At 55.3% G+C, this 17977-nt stretch overlaps 1 protein-coding gene across 1 annotated transcript; it reads right to left on the minus strand.

The window, feature by feature from the left end:
- Positions 1–2571: 2571 nt before the first annotated feature.
- On the minus strand, positions 2572–12630 carry TMEM98 (transmembrane protein 98). Its single transcript, XM_065422773.1, has 6 exons — positions 12431–12630; positions 10732–10863; positions 8163–8196; positions 7330–7445; positions 6269–6328; positions 2572–2782 (listed from the first exon to the last, which is right to left on the minus strand). Exons 1-6 carry the CDS (start codon positions 12559–12561, stop codon positions 2572–2574), a joined length of 684 nt encoding a protein of 227 aa, XP_065278845.1. The 5' UTR covers positions 12562–12630.
- Between the last annotated feature and the right edge of the window lie 5347 nt (positions 12631–17977).

The raw sequence follows: 17977 nt of genomic DNA on the forward strand, positions 1-17977 counted from the left end.
GGCCGCTGTTCACTCTGCACTCTGAGCACCCTGCCGCGGGCACCCCCAGGCTTCCCTTGGATGTCTCTCAGCAGGACCCTGAGCACCCCTGCCTAGCTGGCAGGATGGCGCTGTACTGCCCTTCCCCTGCTGTCTCTGTGACAATCCCAACAGCGAGCAAGGAGGCCAGGCTGGGGGAGCGCTGAGCAGCAGTGACAGAGGGGCTGCTGGGTATATACAGCGCCGAGCACCACGAGGCCCACTCTCGCCCAGCGGGCTCCCATATGAACAGCAATAGCAGTGGGGGCTGCAGCCACCAGGTCCTGCCAGCGACTTCCCAGTGGGCAGCAGCTGTTTGCAGCTCTTCCCATTCCTCCTGTAAAGGCTCTGAGAGCCCTGTACTGCCCTCGGGAGCCCCAAAGGCCTGGCCAGGTTCATAGCCAGAGTGTGGCCAGCAATTTCCAGTCCCCTCTCCACTTGAACCCACAATCTCTAGCATCAGAAGTTGGAGCGTCCAGGGTGCAGGGGAATAGGGCAATGAGCCAGTGCTGGTGACAGAGTATTTCTGCTGCCTCCTAGTGGACACAGCAGTGAACAGACACATGGGGGTTTGCCGTGAGATCCTTGCTCAAAGCATTTCCTTCCACCACGGCAGTGCAATAGACAGAGGGTTTGCTTGCCTGCTCCATTGCACCCCAGAAGTGGCTGCATTCTCCCCGTGTCACGAGTGCTTTGGACGGGAAGGAGCTGCACACTCTGCCGAGGGAAGCTTTCAGAGCACCCGCCATTGCTCTCACGGCAGCGAGATCCCTGGACTGCAGCGAGTGGCACCTGGCAAATCCACAGGTGTCGCGATGAGAGGCAGGTGGCTGAAACATGGACCCCTCATGCCCCCCACCCCTGTGTGGGCTGGGTGCTCACGGCACGGCGATGGACCGAGGGCAGTGCTGCGGACATATATGCCCGGTGTGCAGGCTGTATTTCCAGTGTGTTTGCGTGTGTCACGTGCAATCACAAGTCCCAGTAGGGCCGGAGCCCTGGAACTCCAGCACGAGGCTCTACCACTTGGTCTAGAGCAGGGGTTCTCAAAGTGGGGGGTCGGTACCCCTCAGGGGGTTGTGAGGTTATTACATGGGGGGTGGGAACTGTCAGCCTCCCTCCCAAACCCCACTTTGCAGCCAGCATTTATAATGGTGTAAATATATAAAAAAGTGTTTTGAATTTATAAGGGGGGGTCGCCCTCAGGGACTTGCTGTGTGAAAGGGGTCACCAGGACAAAAGTTTGAGAACCACTGATCTAGAGGAGCACATCTAGCCAGAGGTGAATTAAGATTTACTGGGGCTCTGGGCACAAAGAACATTTCGGCTCCCCACACTTGGGGGGGCCATACCCCCCATTTTTAACATGGGCGTAGTAGCCTTGGGCAGGTGGCAGGAACTGCGCTTCGCTGATAAGGTGGGCAGGGCCTGGGTCTCTGCACTTAGTGGCTTCCAGCCCTGGGCTGCTCAGTGCATCTCACGGCTTCCCTCTGCTGAGTGGAATTCACCAGTGCAGGGCAGCGCCCAGTGCTTGCTTGCGTCTCTTGTCTCTGTGTCTGTCTGTCTGTCTGTCTATGTCTGTGTGTTGTGGCTAGCTATGTCTCTGGGTCTGTCTGGGTCTGTCTTGTCTCTCGCGGCGTCTGTCTGGTTTTGTCTCCAAAGACTCAATGACTTCAATAAGCATTTTCTTGCATTAAATTACAGAACCCTGCTGCCCCTCCTCCTCCATGCTCTCCAAGCTCCCAGACAAGCCAGCGGGTGAGCTTGTCCCAACGTGCTTTATCTTGGTCCCCAGGGAACACTGCCCTGGGCTGATAAGAAGCTCCATGTTACCCAGAAGGCCAGTCTGTGCCTCTCAGGAGCTGCAGCATGGGAGAGGCATGGGTGGGGTGTGGGGCAGCGTTATGCCACCATTGCTCCTCCAGGACACTGGGTTTGGCTGGGGTACCCTATGGTGCCATGGAACAGCCTCCCATGGGCTGCTCCACTGCCCCAGACTAGCAGGGGCCCAGTGCATGCCTGCTCCCTCTGTTAACACACCTCCTCCTGTCCCTGATGGCCTTACGCTGGGGACTGCCTGGAGGAGGTGGTGCAGGGCTATTGTGCCAGCCCCACTCCTGGGCAACCTGCTGGTGCCAGGCAGGGGATCTTCCCTGGAAACCCCTTAAATCAGCTTTGCAGTAACTTCCTAGCAGCTGAGGCTCTCCGGAGTGCCCGCAGCAGCCACAGGACGGGTCCGGAGTTTACTGAGCTTCAGCCTGGGGTGTATTTAGAAACAGGAGCAGCCTTCCACGGTCTGATTTCTCATGGGATTTTATTAATCAGAGCCCCACTGTTCCATGCGCAGGGCACTTCAACCAAACTACAAAGCAGCAGGGGACCGGCAGAAGCGCATTGCCTTAGCTACCCTCTGGTAATAGTTCAGTGTCAATATACTAATAGCTCTGCAGGGCTCATGCAAATATTTGACCACCTCAGTGCACCGAGCAGCGGCATGGGCTCCCTGAGAACGTGGAGCGTCAGCCCTCAGCAGGGCAGGCCGTGCTGCCTCCGTCAGATGGCAGACTGCTCCTGCAGAAAGCTTTCCGCGCCCCCCGCGATGCTTCTCTCGGGCTCGGTGGCCAGAGCAGCTTCGCGCAGCACCGTCATGTGCTCCTCCGCAGCAGACAGCGATTGGTCGATCCAGTCCATGCCACTGGTTAAGTGGCAGGCGTTCCTGGTCACCAGGACGAGGTGGCTGACAGACAGCAGCAGGGCTGTTGTCCTGCAAGGCAACCAGGATGCTGTTACAAGTGCTTGAGGACACCAGGCCTTTGTACCATGGTGCCTGGGCAGGAGGTCTGGCCGCTGCAGCCTCCCCGGTGATACTGCTCAGGGATGGGGTGGGACATGCCAAAACGGGACTTTATCAACCAGTAGCTTTATTAATCTCTCAGCAGGAGGCAGTGTGGCCCAGTGGATAGCTTAGCGGACTGGGACACGAGACCTAGGTTCTAGGCCTGACTCTGCCACTGGCCTGTGGGGTGACCTTGGCCAAGTCATTGCCCCACTCCGTACCTCAGTTTCCCCCTCTGGACACTAGGGATAATTGTACAGATTTCCTTTGTAGTGCACTTGGAGCGTGACACAGGAGCTAGGTGGTGGTGTTATTATACAGAGGTATTAGTAATTCTGCATCAGAGCCCCAGTCATGGCCCAGGCACCGCATAAACCCAGCAGTCCTGTGCTGGGACAGAGAGGCCCATGGGAGTCAACTGGCAAAGTGTTCACTGTGGTGTAACAGCAGCTCCTGGCAGGCCTGGCAAACTCACTGCCCCAGCGCACTGCTTTCCTGGTACTTCTCCATGAGTGATGTCCCGGGAGATCCTAGGTCAGAGTGGGCATTAATCTCGGTGTGCAGTGTCAGGAAAGAGGTGTGGGCACTGACACTCTGCTTTAACATCTGTCACCAGCCAAAGAGGAAGGCAGGTGTTTTCCAGACAGGAGGTCAGAGGCACATCTCTGTCTAATTCAGCATTGTGAGCTCGCGCAGTGGAAGCCCCAGTTACAGATGAAGTGGACAGAGGAACGGGACATCAGCAGGGAAGAGCACTCCAGGGAACAAGCAATGGGGGCAGTTTACTCTCTCTGAGGAAAACCAATGACCTTTGAGGATACAAGCAGAAGGCAAAGAGACACTCCCAGGCAGGAACTGGACAGGCCTATTCCATTCATGAAAACAGAATGCCGGCCTGCCCTGGCAGGAAATGCCACAATGGACATTTGGGTACGAGAAATGGCCGTAGCCAGAGCGGAGCCTGGTAAGTTTAGGCTTTAGACGTTGCGTTCGGATTTGGTTTCCGGTACCTTTGCTCACTAACGCTTTACGCTCTCATCGTTGCTAATAAGCATGTTGGTTTCACTAGAACGATACCCCAGTGCTGGGTGTTCTACAGGGCGCTGAATCATTCACGCTTTCCTGCCCTGTTCCTAGGAGGCAGTAAACCTGCTATTCTGTGAGCGCTCAGCGGACAAGGGGCTGAACACTACAGGGGACACTTCCAAGGGGCTCAGAGGACGGGGTGCACCTCTTGTTAACTGGCAAGGCAAAGTATGGGCTGGCACGGCCCTGGGGAGATGGTTTGGGGGCCAACAGACTGGAGTGTCAGGGAGTTGACACCCAGTTAAGCTCAAGTAATTTTTCCTTGTGCTGAAGGCAGAGGAGTAACCAGGTGACCCACAGTCCTGGGTACCCTGAGAACCGTCACATTTATGTTTCTACGTTAAGGCTGGGTTTGTGTTTTCACGTAACACTGGGACTGTTTGGCCAGCCCTGTGCAAACTGAGCCCCATTCTTGGTCGGCCCCTGGGCACATCTGTTACAATTATTGTTCTTTAACCACTTTGTTCTGGAGGCAGCAGAACCTAGCGTACCTCCCCACGTGTGCAGCACAGAATCTGTGTACACAGATGGAATTAGTGGGGAGAGATTTTCAATAAACTCTAAAAAGATAAATATCTGCAGCGTCTCACCTTCTCCCACCTCTTTTGCTAATAAACGGCCCATCTGTGTCCTGCCCACTTTCATACAGTTAAACTCGCTGCAGACGAGTGACAAATGCACCTTGGAGGACACTAGTTGCAGTTAAGCAAGGCCATTAATGCTGTTCATTTCTCTCTTTGCCATTAAACCCTCCCTCCCAATGGCTGCCGTTTCCCACAAGTTACAATGGGCCAGGAGCTGCCCCATGGGCTCGAAGCTGCTCCTGCCCTCAGCAAAGATGGCCGCTATCTCACTAGTGGAGGGGCATGCCTCTAGTAAAGATGGCTGCCGCTGCTGCCTCTGTACCCAGCATGCTCGGCCCAGCTCCTGACAGTAGCCCAAAGGACAGCAGTAGTCTCTTGGCTGCAGATGGCCGTGCAGAGATGTACCCATCGCCAGTGTAACCCACACCCAGGATGAGTGGGTTACACCAGGACACTGCTTCCATCCTGGTGGTGCCTGTACGGCTGCGACCCTCTGCACACGTCAAGTGTTTCTTTGGATCTTTCCCCTTCTCTACAGCCCAAGCTGATTACCTAGGCGGTCATTAAATCTCCGCCTGCACCCACGCAGGGGGCTATGGAGGTGAAAGAGACCCTGTATCACACTACGCGTGCTACCTGCATCGCGGCGTGCCAGAGAGCGCAGCCAATACAGGCCTCACATGTGGGAGAGGAGTGGGCAGGGAGTGGCTGGAGCTCGGACTCCATCCACAACCCAGGCTCAGCTGTGCTGAAGGAGCCAGCACCTGTCCTAGGGGAGGGGCTGGCCCAGGAAATATCTCCCTGGAGCAAGGGGGAGGCAAGGGCCAAGCTGTGACTCTCCAAGTGGGGCACTGTCCCTGACCGTGGGCTCGTGGTAACCATGCCAGAGCCTTGCATGCAGGTGTGGCAGCCCTTATTCATCTCCCGGGGAGCGAGCACCTTCCCACAGCCCACACACTAATTCACTCCCACGACCCAGCTGCTCCTCGCTCTTCGGGGGAAGCCCTGGGAAAGGCACTGAGGACAGGACCGGGCCCTCAGGATGGATGCAAACAGCATTAGCTTCTCCTGGAGCGCTGGGAAGGAATGTGTGTGCCAGAGCAAGGCGCAAACTCCACCAGGGCAGCAACGTAGGAATATAAATAATAATAGGGAGCTTGTCCACAACAGGATGTGGGCACCTAACTGCCACGGTAGGTATCTACGTCCCAGAATCAGGCCTAACTGGGATTCATGAGCCCCCCGCTCAGCAGCTGTCAAACGCTGTAAGCACCTAAACCCTCTGGGCACCACATTTTTGCAATAAAAGCTGTCTCGTTCCCTATGTTTCTGCCTGCGTGAGTACGCGCTGCAGCCCCACGCTCGGCGTCCAGCCGTCCCAGCGTGACGTGTGAACTGGGGGAAGACAGGTGACCCTCCACCTAACTTCCTGTGGTGCTCAGAGCTTGCCTTCTTGCTCAGGGCCCTAAAGAACTTATGTAAAATGGCAGGGGGAGGGTAGGTGGCAGGAAGACCCCCCTCATCACTTCTAGCCAAGGGATTAGGCTGTTCCCCTGGGGTGTGGGGGAGATCCCAGTTCAAGTCCTGCTCTGCCTGCTGAGAAGGGATTTGAACAGGAATCAGCCACCCCCCTGGGCAGTACCCTCACCACTGGGCTATGGGGCATTCTCGTGGGGATTTCCCCTGTGGCTAAAGAATGACACCCTAAGAGCCAGTGGCTTTGGGAACCTCGCCCAGAGCTTACCGTGCATCCAGAAGCTTGGGATCCAGAGGCGGGTACATCGACCTCACAACATCATCCACCCTAGGGGGAAGAGAGAGAGCGACCGTTGCTTGTTTCGCACTGTATTTTGCAGGTGCCCTGGTAGCGGTTTGGTTTTTTCCCTCAGTGAGCACATTTCAGAGCCCGGCATCTCTCCCGTTGGCTGTGAACCCCTACAGCGTAGGACGGCACCTAGGGCCAGCGTCGCAGGAGTTCCCACAAGGAGGGGGGCTGATTTTCATAAAAGCCCAGCTCCCATTTGGCACTCAAGGGAGTACTGCCCAGATCTGCAAAAGCGCCTTTTGCCCAGCGGCCCCCACTGAGATCAAAGGGTGGCAATGTCAAAAGTGTCTAAGTGATTTAGGAGCACAAGGCCCACTGGAGGCCAGTGGGAGCTTGGTACTTAGACTCATATGCCAATCCCCAGCCAAGCCAGACACTTATTGAGGTGCCTAACTGGAGCAGAGCTCTTCCGAGACTCTGGCCCCAGTTGTGGGTGCTGAGCCCTGGGAAATCGGTTCTTGAGCCCTGTCACAGATGGCACTGGCTTCCAACTTGCTTTCTGGCTGAAACGCAAAGTGTTGGGTTTGATCCTTAAGGTGACAAGCTCTCTGCTGGGCAGGAAGAGCCACACAGTGTTGCCAAGTCTCATTGATAATTGGTGTTTTTCTTAAAGCCCCAGCTCCTGGAGTCCTGTGATCAGGAGAGACTCTCCGCTTACATTTAAAAACCAAACAAACAAGGAAGGTTCTAGCCCCTGTGGCTGTGGAGACAGGCTTGGGAATGGGACCCCAATGGCTCAAAGACCAAACAGCAAATAAAAAGCCATTTATTATTGTTAAGATCTCATGGGATTTGGGACCTCACATGAGGTTTGGATGTTTGGAGTCAGCACTACTGTGAATCTGAATTCGCCCATGCTGTCATTCAGGGGTTATTGCAGATGCCCGATGTTTCCAGGAGTTGCCTGGCCTTTGGAACTGCAGATCAAGTTGAAGCTGTGCGCCCTCAGCTGAAATGGACCGCCAATCCCCTCCACTCACCTGGGGCTGATCCGCTTCGCGACCACAATAATGTCACTCAGGCTCGCGGGAGATTTCATTCGGGCCCCAGAGCCCATTGTCATTGCAACGAGCTTCTCTGTCAAAGTGTGACAAATCTGTTGAGCGAGAGACGTGATCAGCTTGGCTCATTAGAGGCTAGCGAGAGAGAGAAGGACTTGGGAGTCTAGTGGTTAGGGTGCTCCCCAGGGAGACACAGCTCTCAGGCCAATGCCTATTTACGGATTTCATACACAGTAGAACAACTTCAACAGGAGAGCTGGTGGGACTCCCACCCGAGAACACCCCCTTGGGGGAGGGGAGATTTGGGTTTGAGTCCCTGCTCCCAACCATTGCAGAGTGGGGACTGCAACCTGGGTTTCCTACACCCCAGGGGAGCTAACCAGCAGGTACTGGGCATAAGGGCACAGTGACTATGCTGGGCTGAGCTGGCCCCAGGAGAGAGTTCTCAGCCGAGAATCCCAAGCAGAGAGATGGGTGCCCAAATCCCTTAGGGGGCAGGTCTTAGGCCCCATCTCTCCCCTCAGCATTTCCTGCTGGCTAGTGTAGGTGGCTCCCTGCTCATCTTTCTGGCTCCTGAGAAGCCCATTCTTAGGTGCCCAGCTCTGCCCATGCATCATACAGGGAGCCTGGGGGCCTGGCCTGGGACTGTGGATTCCCTAAGAGCTGCCACGTCGGAGGGTAAATCTCCTGTGTGGATCGAGCCCGAAGCCTCTGGGAGAATCCTCCAGACCCCTTGCTTATTTCCTGGCCCCGATTCCCTGCACAGCAGCCTGGGTTAATACCCAGGGGAGGCGTTTCTGTGGGGGACTTACCTTGAGAATAGCGATGCAGTGAGAGACCAGGCCCCTGCGAAGAAAGAACGCCTTTGGTTAGAAAAGCTCTGTCTTGTTACTGGCTCTTCTTCTGTCCGCCAGCCTGCGGTGGAAACTTCATCAGCTAAGCATGTCCCATGGGCTCCACAGAGCCTCACTGGTATCATTACAACGTTACTTCACAACCAAGCCCTCAGCGATCGGCTGGAAGCAGGGTGCGCTTGTCTAACAGGGCGGGAAGGCCTGGTCCTTACCTAAAACTGAGGTCAACCTGCCTACGTGGCTGAGCAATGTGAAAAATTCACCCCTGAGAGATGCAGTGTGGACACGGCTAAGTCGTCGGTGGAATTCTTCCACCTCCCTGGCCAGTGCCTCTCGAGGGGGTGGAAAACCCACTTCTGTCACTGTAGCGAGTGTCTACGCTACAGCGCTGCTGGTCATGTAACTGCCTGCTGAGGGAGGAGGTGGGTTCTTCCTCACGTGAGTCTTTCACCCCAGGCTAGAGCTCTCTTTCCAGCAGAGGTGTTCTGAGCATGGGGCTCACGTCACCGAGGGCCTTCGGGTGCTGCTCTGCTCAGCACCGGAGCGTCGGCCGGAGGTGTCCTGCCATCCAGTGGAATCCACGGGCCCCATACAATGCACAGGGAGGGCTCAGCACCTATGACTGGGATTCTCAGTGGCCAGCCAGCACAGCAGGGTGTGGATGCAGAGGACAGGGGCAGGGCTTAGGGCCCAGATCCACCAGGGTACTAGGGCACCCTGATCCCTACAGTTCTGGGTTGTAGGTGTCTGCCTGACAGGCCAGAGGGAGACGCCTCCTTTCCCTCGGGATTCACAGCGTGGACCCTGGCTGCCCTGGAGTGGGTGCCCGAGCCAGGCCAGCCCTTTCTTCTGCTAACCAGAGAGAGCGCGAGAGCCCGCCTGGCTACAGCCAGCAGCCCAGGGTCAGTGCATTCCCCTGGGGTGTGCAGACCCGTTTCCAGCCCCTGCGCCGCCTGCCTGGGGACAGGGACTTGCTTTCAGCCCTGCCATGTTTCAGGGGAGTGCCCTGACTACCAGGCTATTGCACATGCTGGGTGAGGTTCTCTCAGTCTCTCCCGTCGCGAACACCTAACGAAATGTGTTGAGAGGGAGGGAGCACAGATGGGGCGAGTGCCGGGGTTCAGATCCCTGTTGCATGGCAGGCAGCACCAGAGTGCAAACATGGGTCTCCCACTCCCCCGTGAGCACCCCACCCTTGGGGCTGTGTGTTCCCGCCACACGCGTCCTGCTCTCCATTACTTCTTAGCAGTTTGCGTGGGGTCGGCGTGCTCCGAGCACACCTGCCATATGGGCCCCTCTCGGCTCGTCTGAGAATCACGCTGAGGCTTAGGGATGGGGCACGTGTTGGTCCGGGGGACAGCGTCAGGACACAGGCAGCTTAGTGCATGCTGATGGGCGGGAGCACGGGGCTGGTCTACACGTAACAATTAGATCGATGCACTCAGGGGTGGGACAAATCCAGCCTCTGAGCGCCGGAGCTATGCCACCCTAACCCCTAGCTCCTGGATGGAAAACCCCCTTCCAGAGCTGCAGGCTGCATCTGCACGACAGGGTTATGCCGGCAGAGCTATGGCACCGGACTCTGCTGCTACAGGCCCCATCATGGAAACGTCGCCTGAGACGCCTGTGGGGATCAAGGTGCCTCCAGGGCAAAGTAGCAGCTGAGCGTCAGTGGTGCCCAGATGTTGGATGTAGATGCTTAAAGAGACAGATCAGAGCCTAAGTCCCTTGGTGAGTCTAGTACCTGACCCAGGAACCACTGGGTGGGATGGTCTGGTGGCCCCTTCTGGCCTTAACCTCGGTGATTCTCTGTGCTAGGCAGGACGCTGGACTAGAGGAGGGTCCTTTCTGGCCTTCAAGTCTGAATCTTTACTGGCTTGTTAACCCTCCACCTCTAGCGTCCGTGTTTTGAAGTAGAATCATGCACACGCCAAGAAAAGTTCCTCACACCAAACCCCACCAGCCACCCTGACAAGGAATGGCTCCGAGCACCTGGAACCAAGCCAGAAGGCTGAAGCAGGGCCAGAGATTCCAGACCTGGCTTCCATTTTTGCACCTGGGCACAAACATTGTGACCAGGGATTTGTACCACAAGAATTTGGAGTTGCAAATTAGGGCCCTAAACACGCCTGGGTTTGCACAACTGTCAGGTGACGCACATGAGGCACTGGCTGCACTCCTGGCTCAACAGATAGGCAGGCAACGGGGCACTGAATGATTGTGCTTTGTATTAGAGCAGCGCCTGGGAACCGGACCCCACCCCAAGGAGTTTACACTCTAATCAGCCAAAGGGGGATGGGATCACCAGGAGAGCTGGGGCTAGAACCTGGGTCTCCTGATGTCTCGGCCAAGGCTGCTCCACTAGACCATCCTGCTGCCTACAGTAAGTGATTTTGCTCTAGATAAAAGCATGCTCCCAAGGCAGGCTCTGATCCAGGCGGCAGACGACCGTCCTGGAGCCAAGGAACAGGCAGAGCACGGGAGCCCGTTTTAAAGATCACCCAAGAGGCAGCTTTGAAACTCTTACGAAGCGTCTTCGATCCAGTCCTCATTCTCCAGAATGGCCTCGATGTGGGGGTTTGTTATCACGACGTCGTCCAGCTCAAGCTCCGAGGGCTCCGACTGCGTCTCCATCGCCCCAATAAGGTCGACGATCGGTCTGGAACAAACAGGAATGGGTCATTCAGCACCTGGCACAGGGGGCAGTCGGGATGGCTAACCAAGGGCCAGATTTACAAAGGACTTTAGGCACCTAGGGGCAGTGCCCAAGCCCCATGGATTTCAATACAAGTTAGCACCTAACTTGCCTAGGTGCTTTTGAAAATCCTGCCCAGCTCCTAGTTCCAGCTTTGGGTGCCCGACCATCTTTGTAAGTCTGGCCCAAAGTGACCAAAGAGCCTGGGGGGCCAATATCCAAGAGTGCCTAAGGCCCAGAGCCTCAAAGACATTTAGGTGCCTAACTCCCATTGTCAACGGGAGTCACGTTTGAAAATGGGACGTAGGCTTCCAAGTCATTTGGATGCTTCGCAGAGTTTGAGCTGTTAGAGCCTTCTATTTTCAGCTGCATCTGGCCAAGAATTTCAAAAGTGACCTGTGATTTTGGGGGCCCAACCTGAGCCTCCCCCATGGGTCCTGCTTGTCAGAAGTGGGGCACGCAGCACGCAGCCTGGGTATAAATGATGTCCCAAGGGGCAGGGCTCAGGCGAGTGTGGACCTTTGGGTTTGTGAGAAATTCTCTCTTGGAAATGTTAGAAACACGATTACTGACCCACCTGGATTTTCTGTTCTGTTACCCCGGGGATAACCGCCACCGGGGACCCTCCAAACCGACTGAGCGTCCCTGAGTCTGCACAGGCTGAGCCGACAGAGCGGGACGGGGTCAGTTCAGATGCTTGCCCCAACGGGTGCTCAGTGATAGCCTGTTGTTCTCACTGGCCACACAAACTCGTCCACTGGGGAATATTCTCCTTGTCACATACAAAAGTTAGTCTAGTCTGTGTAGGTTCCTCATCATCCCAGTATCTGAGCACCTTCCGGTCATGCACAAAGTGACGTGACTGCACCTCTCTCTCCTCCTCCGCCTGGGGCAGAATTGTGCTGTGTCCCTGCTGGGCAGGGACAGGAAATGCAAAGAATCCATCTATGCTGGTTTAAAAGGAGCGTAAGGGAGACGGGCGCTCTGATTTTCAATGGGATCTGAGTTTCTAACTCCTTAGGCCCGGCCGACCCCCAGGTTTGTATAATGCTGGCGGTTAGGGGGAGCGCACCGTGGGCCTAAGGCAATGCACCCCACTGGCCTGGATGTGGGTACAATGGGATAAAGGTGCCTTGTAGCTATTCCCCTTCCCCACTTCGTAAAGCACTTTGATCTCCGTGTAACCACATCCACAGCATTGCAGTCAAAGCCATACAGTTTTCTAATGAGGACAAGGCTTTTCTCTGCCATCACGCTCTCTGCCTTAGTTATCTTGCCATTTCTGTGTCAGTCGTCAGCCATCGCCGGCAGGGGCGCTGACTGGCTGTGACTGTTGAGCTGGGCAGACAACCTGACCTGGTAGTGTTAGGTTCTGCAGTGCGTCTCCGGTGCATCAAGCACTGCCTGGACTCGTCAGTACCAGCAGCTCTGAAATCTGCATGCATTCCACCCTTCATTCCACTTTTCAATCAGTCTTTTTGCTTCCTCCCTATTCATTTGGTGCAAGTGGAGGAGAGGGCTGGACACTTACTTGGTATCATAATGATTCAGGAGATCCTTAGGCCGGCAGTAGCGCTGCCTGCAAACCACCACAAGCGCCACGAAGGACGCCAGGAAGATAGTAGCCAGCACGCCGATGGCAACTATCACCACGGTTTCCATTTCTGCCGAGCTGCTCTCCTGCACGCGGTCAGATGTGCAGTTCCATCTCGTAAGGCACCTCCAGAAATGCTTTATCTGGAACAAAGCAGCACAGAGTGAGCGCCCAGAGAGCAAGTGGGGACCCATCGCTGCTCAGATGATCTGGAAAACTCTGAAGAAGCAAATGTCTCCGTAGAGAGACACTGGCCAGGGAAACATTTCACAACCATTTTTGAGACTTTCCCCCATTGTTTCCAATTTCAGAATGGAACACTCCAAACTCTTTACGACTTGATAGGATCCGTCTATAGCAGGCCAAAGAATGAGTGGGGCAGGGGAGAGAGGGATTCTCACCCAAATTTCCCATTTATTTTTCAAGTGTTCAAAATCCCAAACATCATAGAAATGTCAAAATTGGAAACATTTTTGATAGCTCTAATGTGTTAGGTCAATCTACACAGCGAGAGGAGAGCAGCTGGCCAGGAACTGACCAGTGGAACTGTGGCCTGTAGTGTGGGGCTGGGCTCAGTGGCCCAGGGGGTTAATTCCAGTTCTATGTCTTATGTTCTCAATTTCATGCTTCAGGGCTTCAGCCTGTCGCCTGCTGGGGTCAGGAAGGAACTCTTTCCCCCCGATGCAGTCTGGGTTATTTTTTCTTCCTTCCTCTGAAGCATCAGAGATGGATGCTGCTGGAGACGGGTTTGGAGGTGGTACAGAGAATCCTCTCTCTCAGATGCCTGGCTGGTGTGTCTTGCTCACATGCTCAGGGTCTAACTGATCACCTTTTTCGGGCTTGGGAAGGAATTTTCCCCCAGCTCAGATTGGCAGGACCTGGGGCGGGGGTGGGATTCGCCTTCCTCTGCAGTGTGGAGCATGGTTCACACCCCACTAATCAATTCCCTGCCACTGCAGAGGCCTTGGCATGCTGGCACCTCGGTGCCCCCATTCTCTGCCTGTGGCGCACTGAAGTCACTCTCTGGAGGGCCGTAATGTTTTTGTCTAATCCAGATCATTGGACTCGGTGCAGAGGCAACTGGGTGGGGTTTGGTGACCGGTGCTGCACAGGGGCTCAGACTGGAGGCTCTGATGGCCCCTTCTGGCCTTAAACTCTACGACTAACTGGGTCAAACCGGGTGACCTGTGAGATCTAGTCAGAGCCAGAGTGACTGGTGCCCACCCTCGCACCAGGACCCTGAGCACGGCGGCTAACAGAGTAACCCACAAGCATGGGTATTACTTATTCTACGGAGGCACCTGCAGACCTCACCCGAGCGCAAGCCCCGTTGTGCAGGCGCTGTACTAACACCCCTGAGACAGCCCCTGCCCCAAAGAACTGACCATTGAAAAGGCCGGGACTTGCCCGAGGTCACCGGCAGAGCTACAAATAGAAGCCAGGCTCCCTGACTCCCACACCAGAGCCCTACCCTCTAGACCCTACCCACGACCTGTCACAGACACAAGGTCTGTAAGGTGAAGCTCAGGTTGTGGGCACCTCCCAGTGAGCTGGCTAAACGCTGCCTCGCAGGAGCATTGGTTACAAAGCACTTAGCTGGATAGTCCGGGTTCAGGTCGCTCTTCCCCAGCCAGTCACAGAGATGCCCCGCTCCTAGCATCACCAGCAGAACCGGACCAGCGCCAGGTCCCAAAGCCCTGTCTCCTGGCATTGAGCCAGTTCCGCAGCCCTGTGTGTGCAGTCTCCACCTCACACGTTTCCCCAGCATGACGGTGCTTGTCCTGGCAGCACCCAGGAACAGCTCCAGGGCCTGGTTGTGCCAGGTGCTGGACACAAGATGGTCTCTGCCCCCCGGGGCTGACAATCTCAGTATGAGACAAAGCAAGACTGACAGACAAGGGAGCACAGGGGAATCCTGGTCAGCAGGCAGGGCAGTGGTACCAGAGCACTGGCAGCCCAGTGCAGGCATCATGGCAAAGGAGAGTTTTGAGGAGGGCCTGGCCAATGGGGTGGCTTTGCAGGTGCTCGGGGGAGCTCCTCCCAAGCACAAGGGGCAGCGGGGGCGAAGGAGGCTGGGCTCCTGGGCTGCTCAGAGGCGAGCGTTGCCATTGTGATAGTGAACGAGGGATGCTAGGTACAGTGGGGGTTGGGGACTTGAACGAAGGCAAGCGGCTTATGCTGGATGCAATGAGGAGGAGATGCGGTCACAGCAGTAGGCTGGAGAAATGAACTCTGCAGCAGCATTCTGAACGGACATGAGCGGGGCAGGACAGCCCGCGCCGAGGCCAGCCAAGAGGATGTTGTGGTGAGCAGGACGCGATATGATGGGAGCCTGGGCCAGAGCTCCAACCATGGGGATAGGGAAGGCCGGAGCTGAGAAATGTTCTGCAGAAAGCTCCGGTAAGATTTAGACAGACTGATGTGAGGACCTAGAGAAGGGGCTGAATCCAGGGATGCCCAGTTTCCAGGCCTGAGTGACGGGCAGGATTGTGGTGCTGTCTTCCGTGATAGGGAAAGGAGGTAATGGGGAAGAACTGGGGGGAAGATTAAGAGTCAAGTTTAGCCATGTTGAGCTTGGGCTGATGTCTAGCCATCCACTAGAAGCCGTCAGAGAGATGGGAAGAAATCTTAGTTTGGGCAGGGGACAGGTCTGGAGCAGAGAGGTAGATCTGGGAGTCAGTCACCAGCCCCAAGGTAGTTGCTGAATTTGTTTGCGGGGGCGACTGCCCACAGATAAAGTGCGGGACCAAGGACGGAGCCCTGTGGAAACCCCCAGAAATCTGGAGAGGCGATGAGGAGGATCCACTGAAGGACACATGGAAGGAGCAATTAGAGAGGTATGAAGAGAACCAGGAGAGGACAGAGCCCTGGCAGCCAAGGGAGGACAAGATTTCATGGCTGATGGTGTCAAAGGCAGCTGATGAGGATGGAGCACAGGGTCTGAGCTTTGCCTTGGAAGAGGTCATTAAAGACGTTGGCATAACAGTTTCAGTGGCATGCAAGGGCAGCCCCTAGGTTGAAGAGGGTCTTTCGTGGGACTGGAGGAAGAACTCCAGACAGCGACTCAATGAGCATACAGATGGAAGGTAGGTGGAGAGCAAACGGGTCCAGGGTGGGTTCTTTGGAGGTGGGAGAGACTAGAGCATGCTTGTATTGTGACGGAACAAGCCAGAGGGGAGAGAGAGGCTCAGGGAAGAATGGGAGACAAGGCCAGAGGCGGTGATGTTGCTGGACCCCTGGCCAGCTTTCACTCATGATCACCTGTCTGCCAAGGTCATATGACATTGTTTTCACTGGATCAATGCCAGCCTAACGAATTGCCAGCCGGCTGTGGACAGCAGGCACGCTGGCGCTGTGGGAAGATGCCTGGCACTGCAGTCCATTCTGTTTGGTGGGTGACTTGGCCAGAACTTGTTGCTTTTTAAAATCTCATGATTATTAAACCAATCTTGTAACTTTTGGGACCTGACTCATGATTTCTGAACACTTGGGGGGCTGCCTTCATCACCCCAGTCCCTCTCCCTCACCAGGTCCTGGCTGTCCCCCACCCCTGTTCCTAAGAACTTAAGAATGGCCATACTGGGTCAGACCAAAGGTCCGTCCAGCCCAATATCCTGTCTACCAACAGTGGCCAATGCCAGGTGCCCCAGAAGGAGTGAACCTAACAGGTAATGATCAAGTGCTCTCTCTCCTGCCATCCATCTCCACCCTCTGACAAACAGAGGCTAGGGACACCATTCCTTACCCATCCTGGCTAATAGCCATTAATGGACTTAACCTCCTTGAATTTATCTAGTTCTCTTTTAAACCCTGTTATAGTCCTAGCCTTCACAACCTCCTCAGGCAAGGAGTTCCACAGGTTGACTGTGCGCTGTGTGAAGAAGAACTTCCTTTTATTTGTTTTAAACCTGCTGCCCATTAATTTCATTTGGTGGCCCCTACTTCTTATATTATGGGAACAAGTAAATAACTTTTCCTTATTCACTTTCTCCACACCATTCATGATTTTATATATCTCTATCATATCCCCCCTTAGTCTCCTCTTTTCCAAGCCGCTTTAATCTCTCCTCATATGGGACCCGTTCCAAACTCCTAATCATTTTAGTTGCCCTTTTCTGAACTTTTTCTAATGCCAGTATATCTTTTTTGAGATGGAGACCACATCTGTATGCAGTATTCAAGATGGGGGCGTACCATGGATTTATATAAGGGCAATAAGATATTCTCCATCTTATTCTCTATCCCTTTTTGAATGATTCCCAACATCCTGTTTGCTTTTTTGACTGCCGCTGCACAATGCGTGGGCGTCTTAAAAGATGTCTCTGTCTGCTGCTGCCCTCAGTCCAATTTCAGCTGTATGTCGCCATGGCCCTGACCCAGCTATTTGAGACTCCCAGAGCAATTCCAAGGGGGCTTCTTTTTATTAGTTGATTTGTTTTCAGCTTCTTTTTCAAAAATCTTAGTTTAGAATCTGCTAAGCTGCAGGAAATTGCCCCGGGTCTTTGCCTGGGGAAGATCCCAGAGTCGTTAGCCCACGTAAATCAGGACTGTGTTATTATTGTATCTTTATTGTCTCTGTCTGGCATCCCTCAGCCTTCCCTCTGTTTGCCCAGCGCTGGGCCTGCTTCACAGGGACACGCAGACCCTGGGACAGGTCCACCCAGCACAGGCCCGTGGAAGTACCTGTATTGGGGCCAGGCCTCAAGCACACAGAGCCCAGTCAGTGTCTGGACCTGGCTTGGGCCCAAATAGCACAGCTCCCCGACCCCATGAGCACACACGGTATGGGAATCCCTGAGTACCCCAGCTGGCGGGGAGGGGACGTGCACTGTTCTTGAGAGGTACAGAAAGATGCTGGGGCGCCAGGGAGCCGGGAGGGGGAGTGCAGCATGGGGAAGAGCCCTGCTCACTATTCTAACAGAGTTCCTTGTTCTGTGTTAGAAAAAACATTCACACAGGGGCCCAGACAGCTGAGGGATCCAGGAGTGCCCAGACCCAGTCCAGGCCCAGACCGCACCAAGTTCTGGTAGCCCAGACCCCACCCAGGCCTGGCCTAGACGGCAAAGGGACCATGGGATACCCAGGCCCGGCCCAGACGGCCCAGGGACCGTGGGATACCCAGGCCCAGCCCAGACAGACCGTGGGATACCCAGGCCCGGCCCCAGAGCACCAGGTGCAAAGTGCCGTGGGTTCCCTCCAAACTGCACGGAGAGCAGCCGGTCCCAGCCCTGGTGGCACAGGGCCCCACGAAAGGGGCAGGGAGCTCGGCCAGCTGCCAAGCTGAGCTGGGACAATCTGGTTTGCAAGCCCAGAGCCCTTGAGCAGAGCAGGTTATTGCTGCTCTCGCAGGGCCGGTGCCCTGCCCTCGGGGTCTCGGCCCTGGGGAACCTGGGCAGGCAGGGTTGGGGAGAGCAAGGAGGGCCATAGGGTGAGCTCAGAAGGATGGTCCGATCCTATAAACTGGAGTAAAGCTCCAAGCTTTCC

This window comes from Emys orbicularis, chromosome 25, assembly GCF_028017835.1.
Source record: "Emys orbicularis isolate rEmyOrb1 chromosome 25, rEmyOrb1.hap1, whole genome shotgun sequence".
Taxonomy (NCBI): Eukaryota; Metazoa; Chordata; order Testudines; family Emydidae; genus Emys; species Emys orbicularis.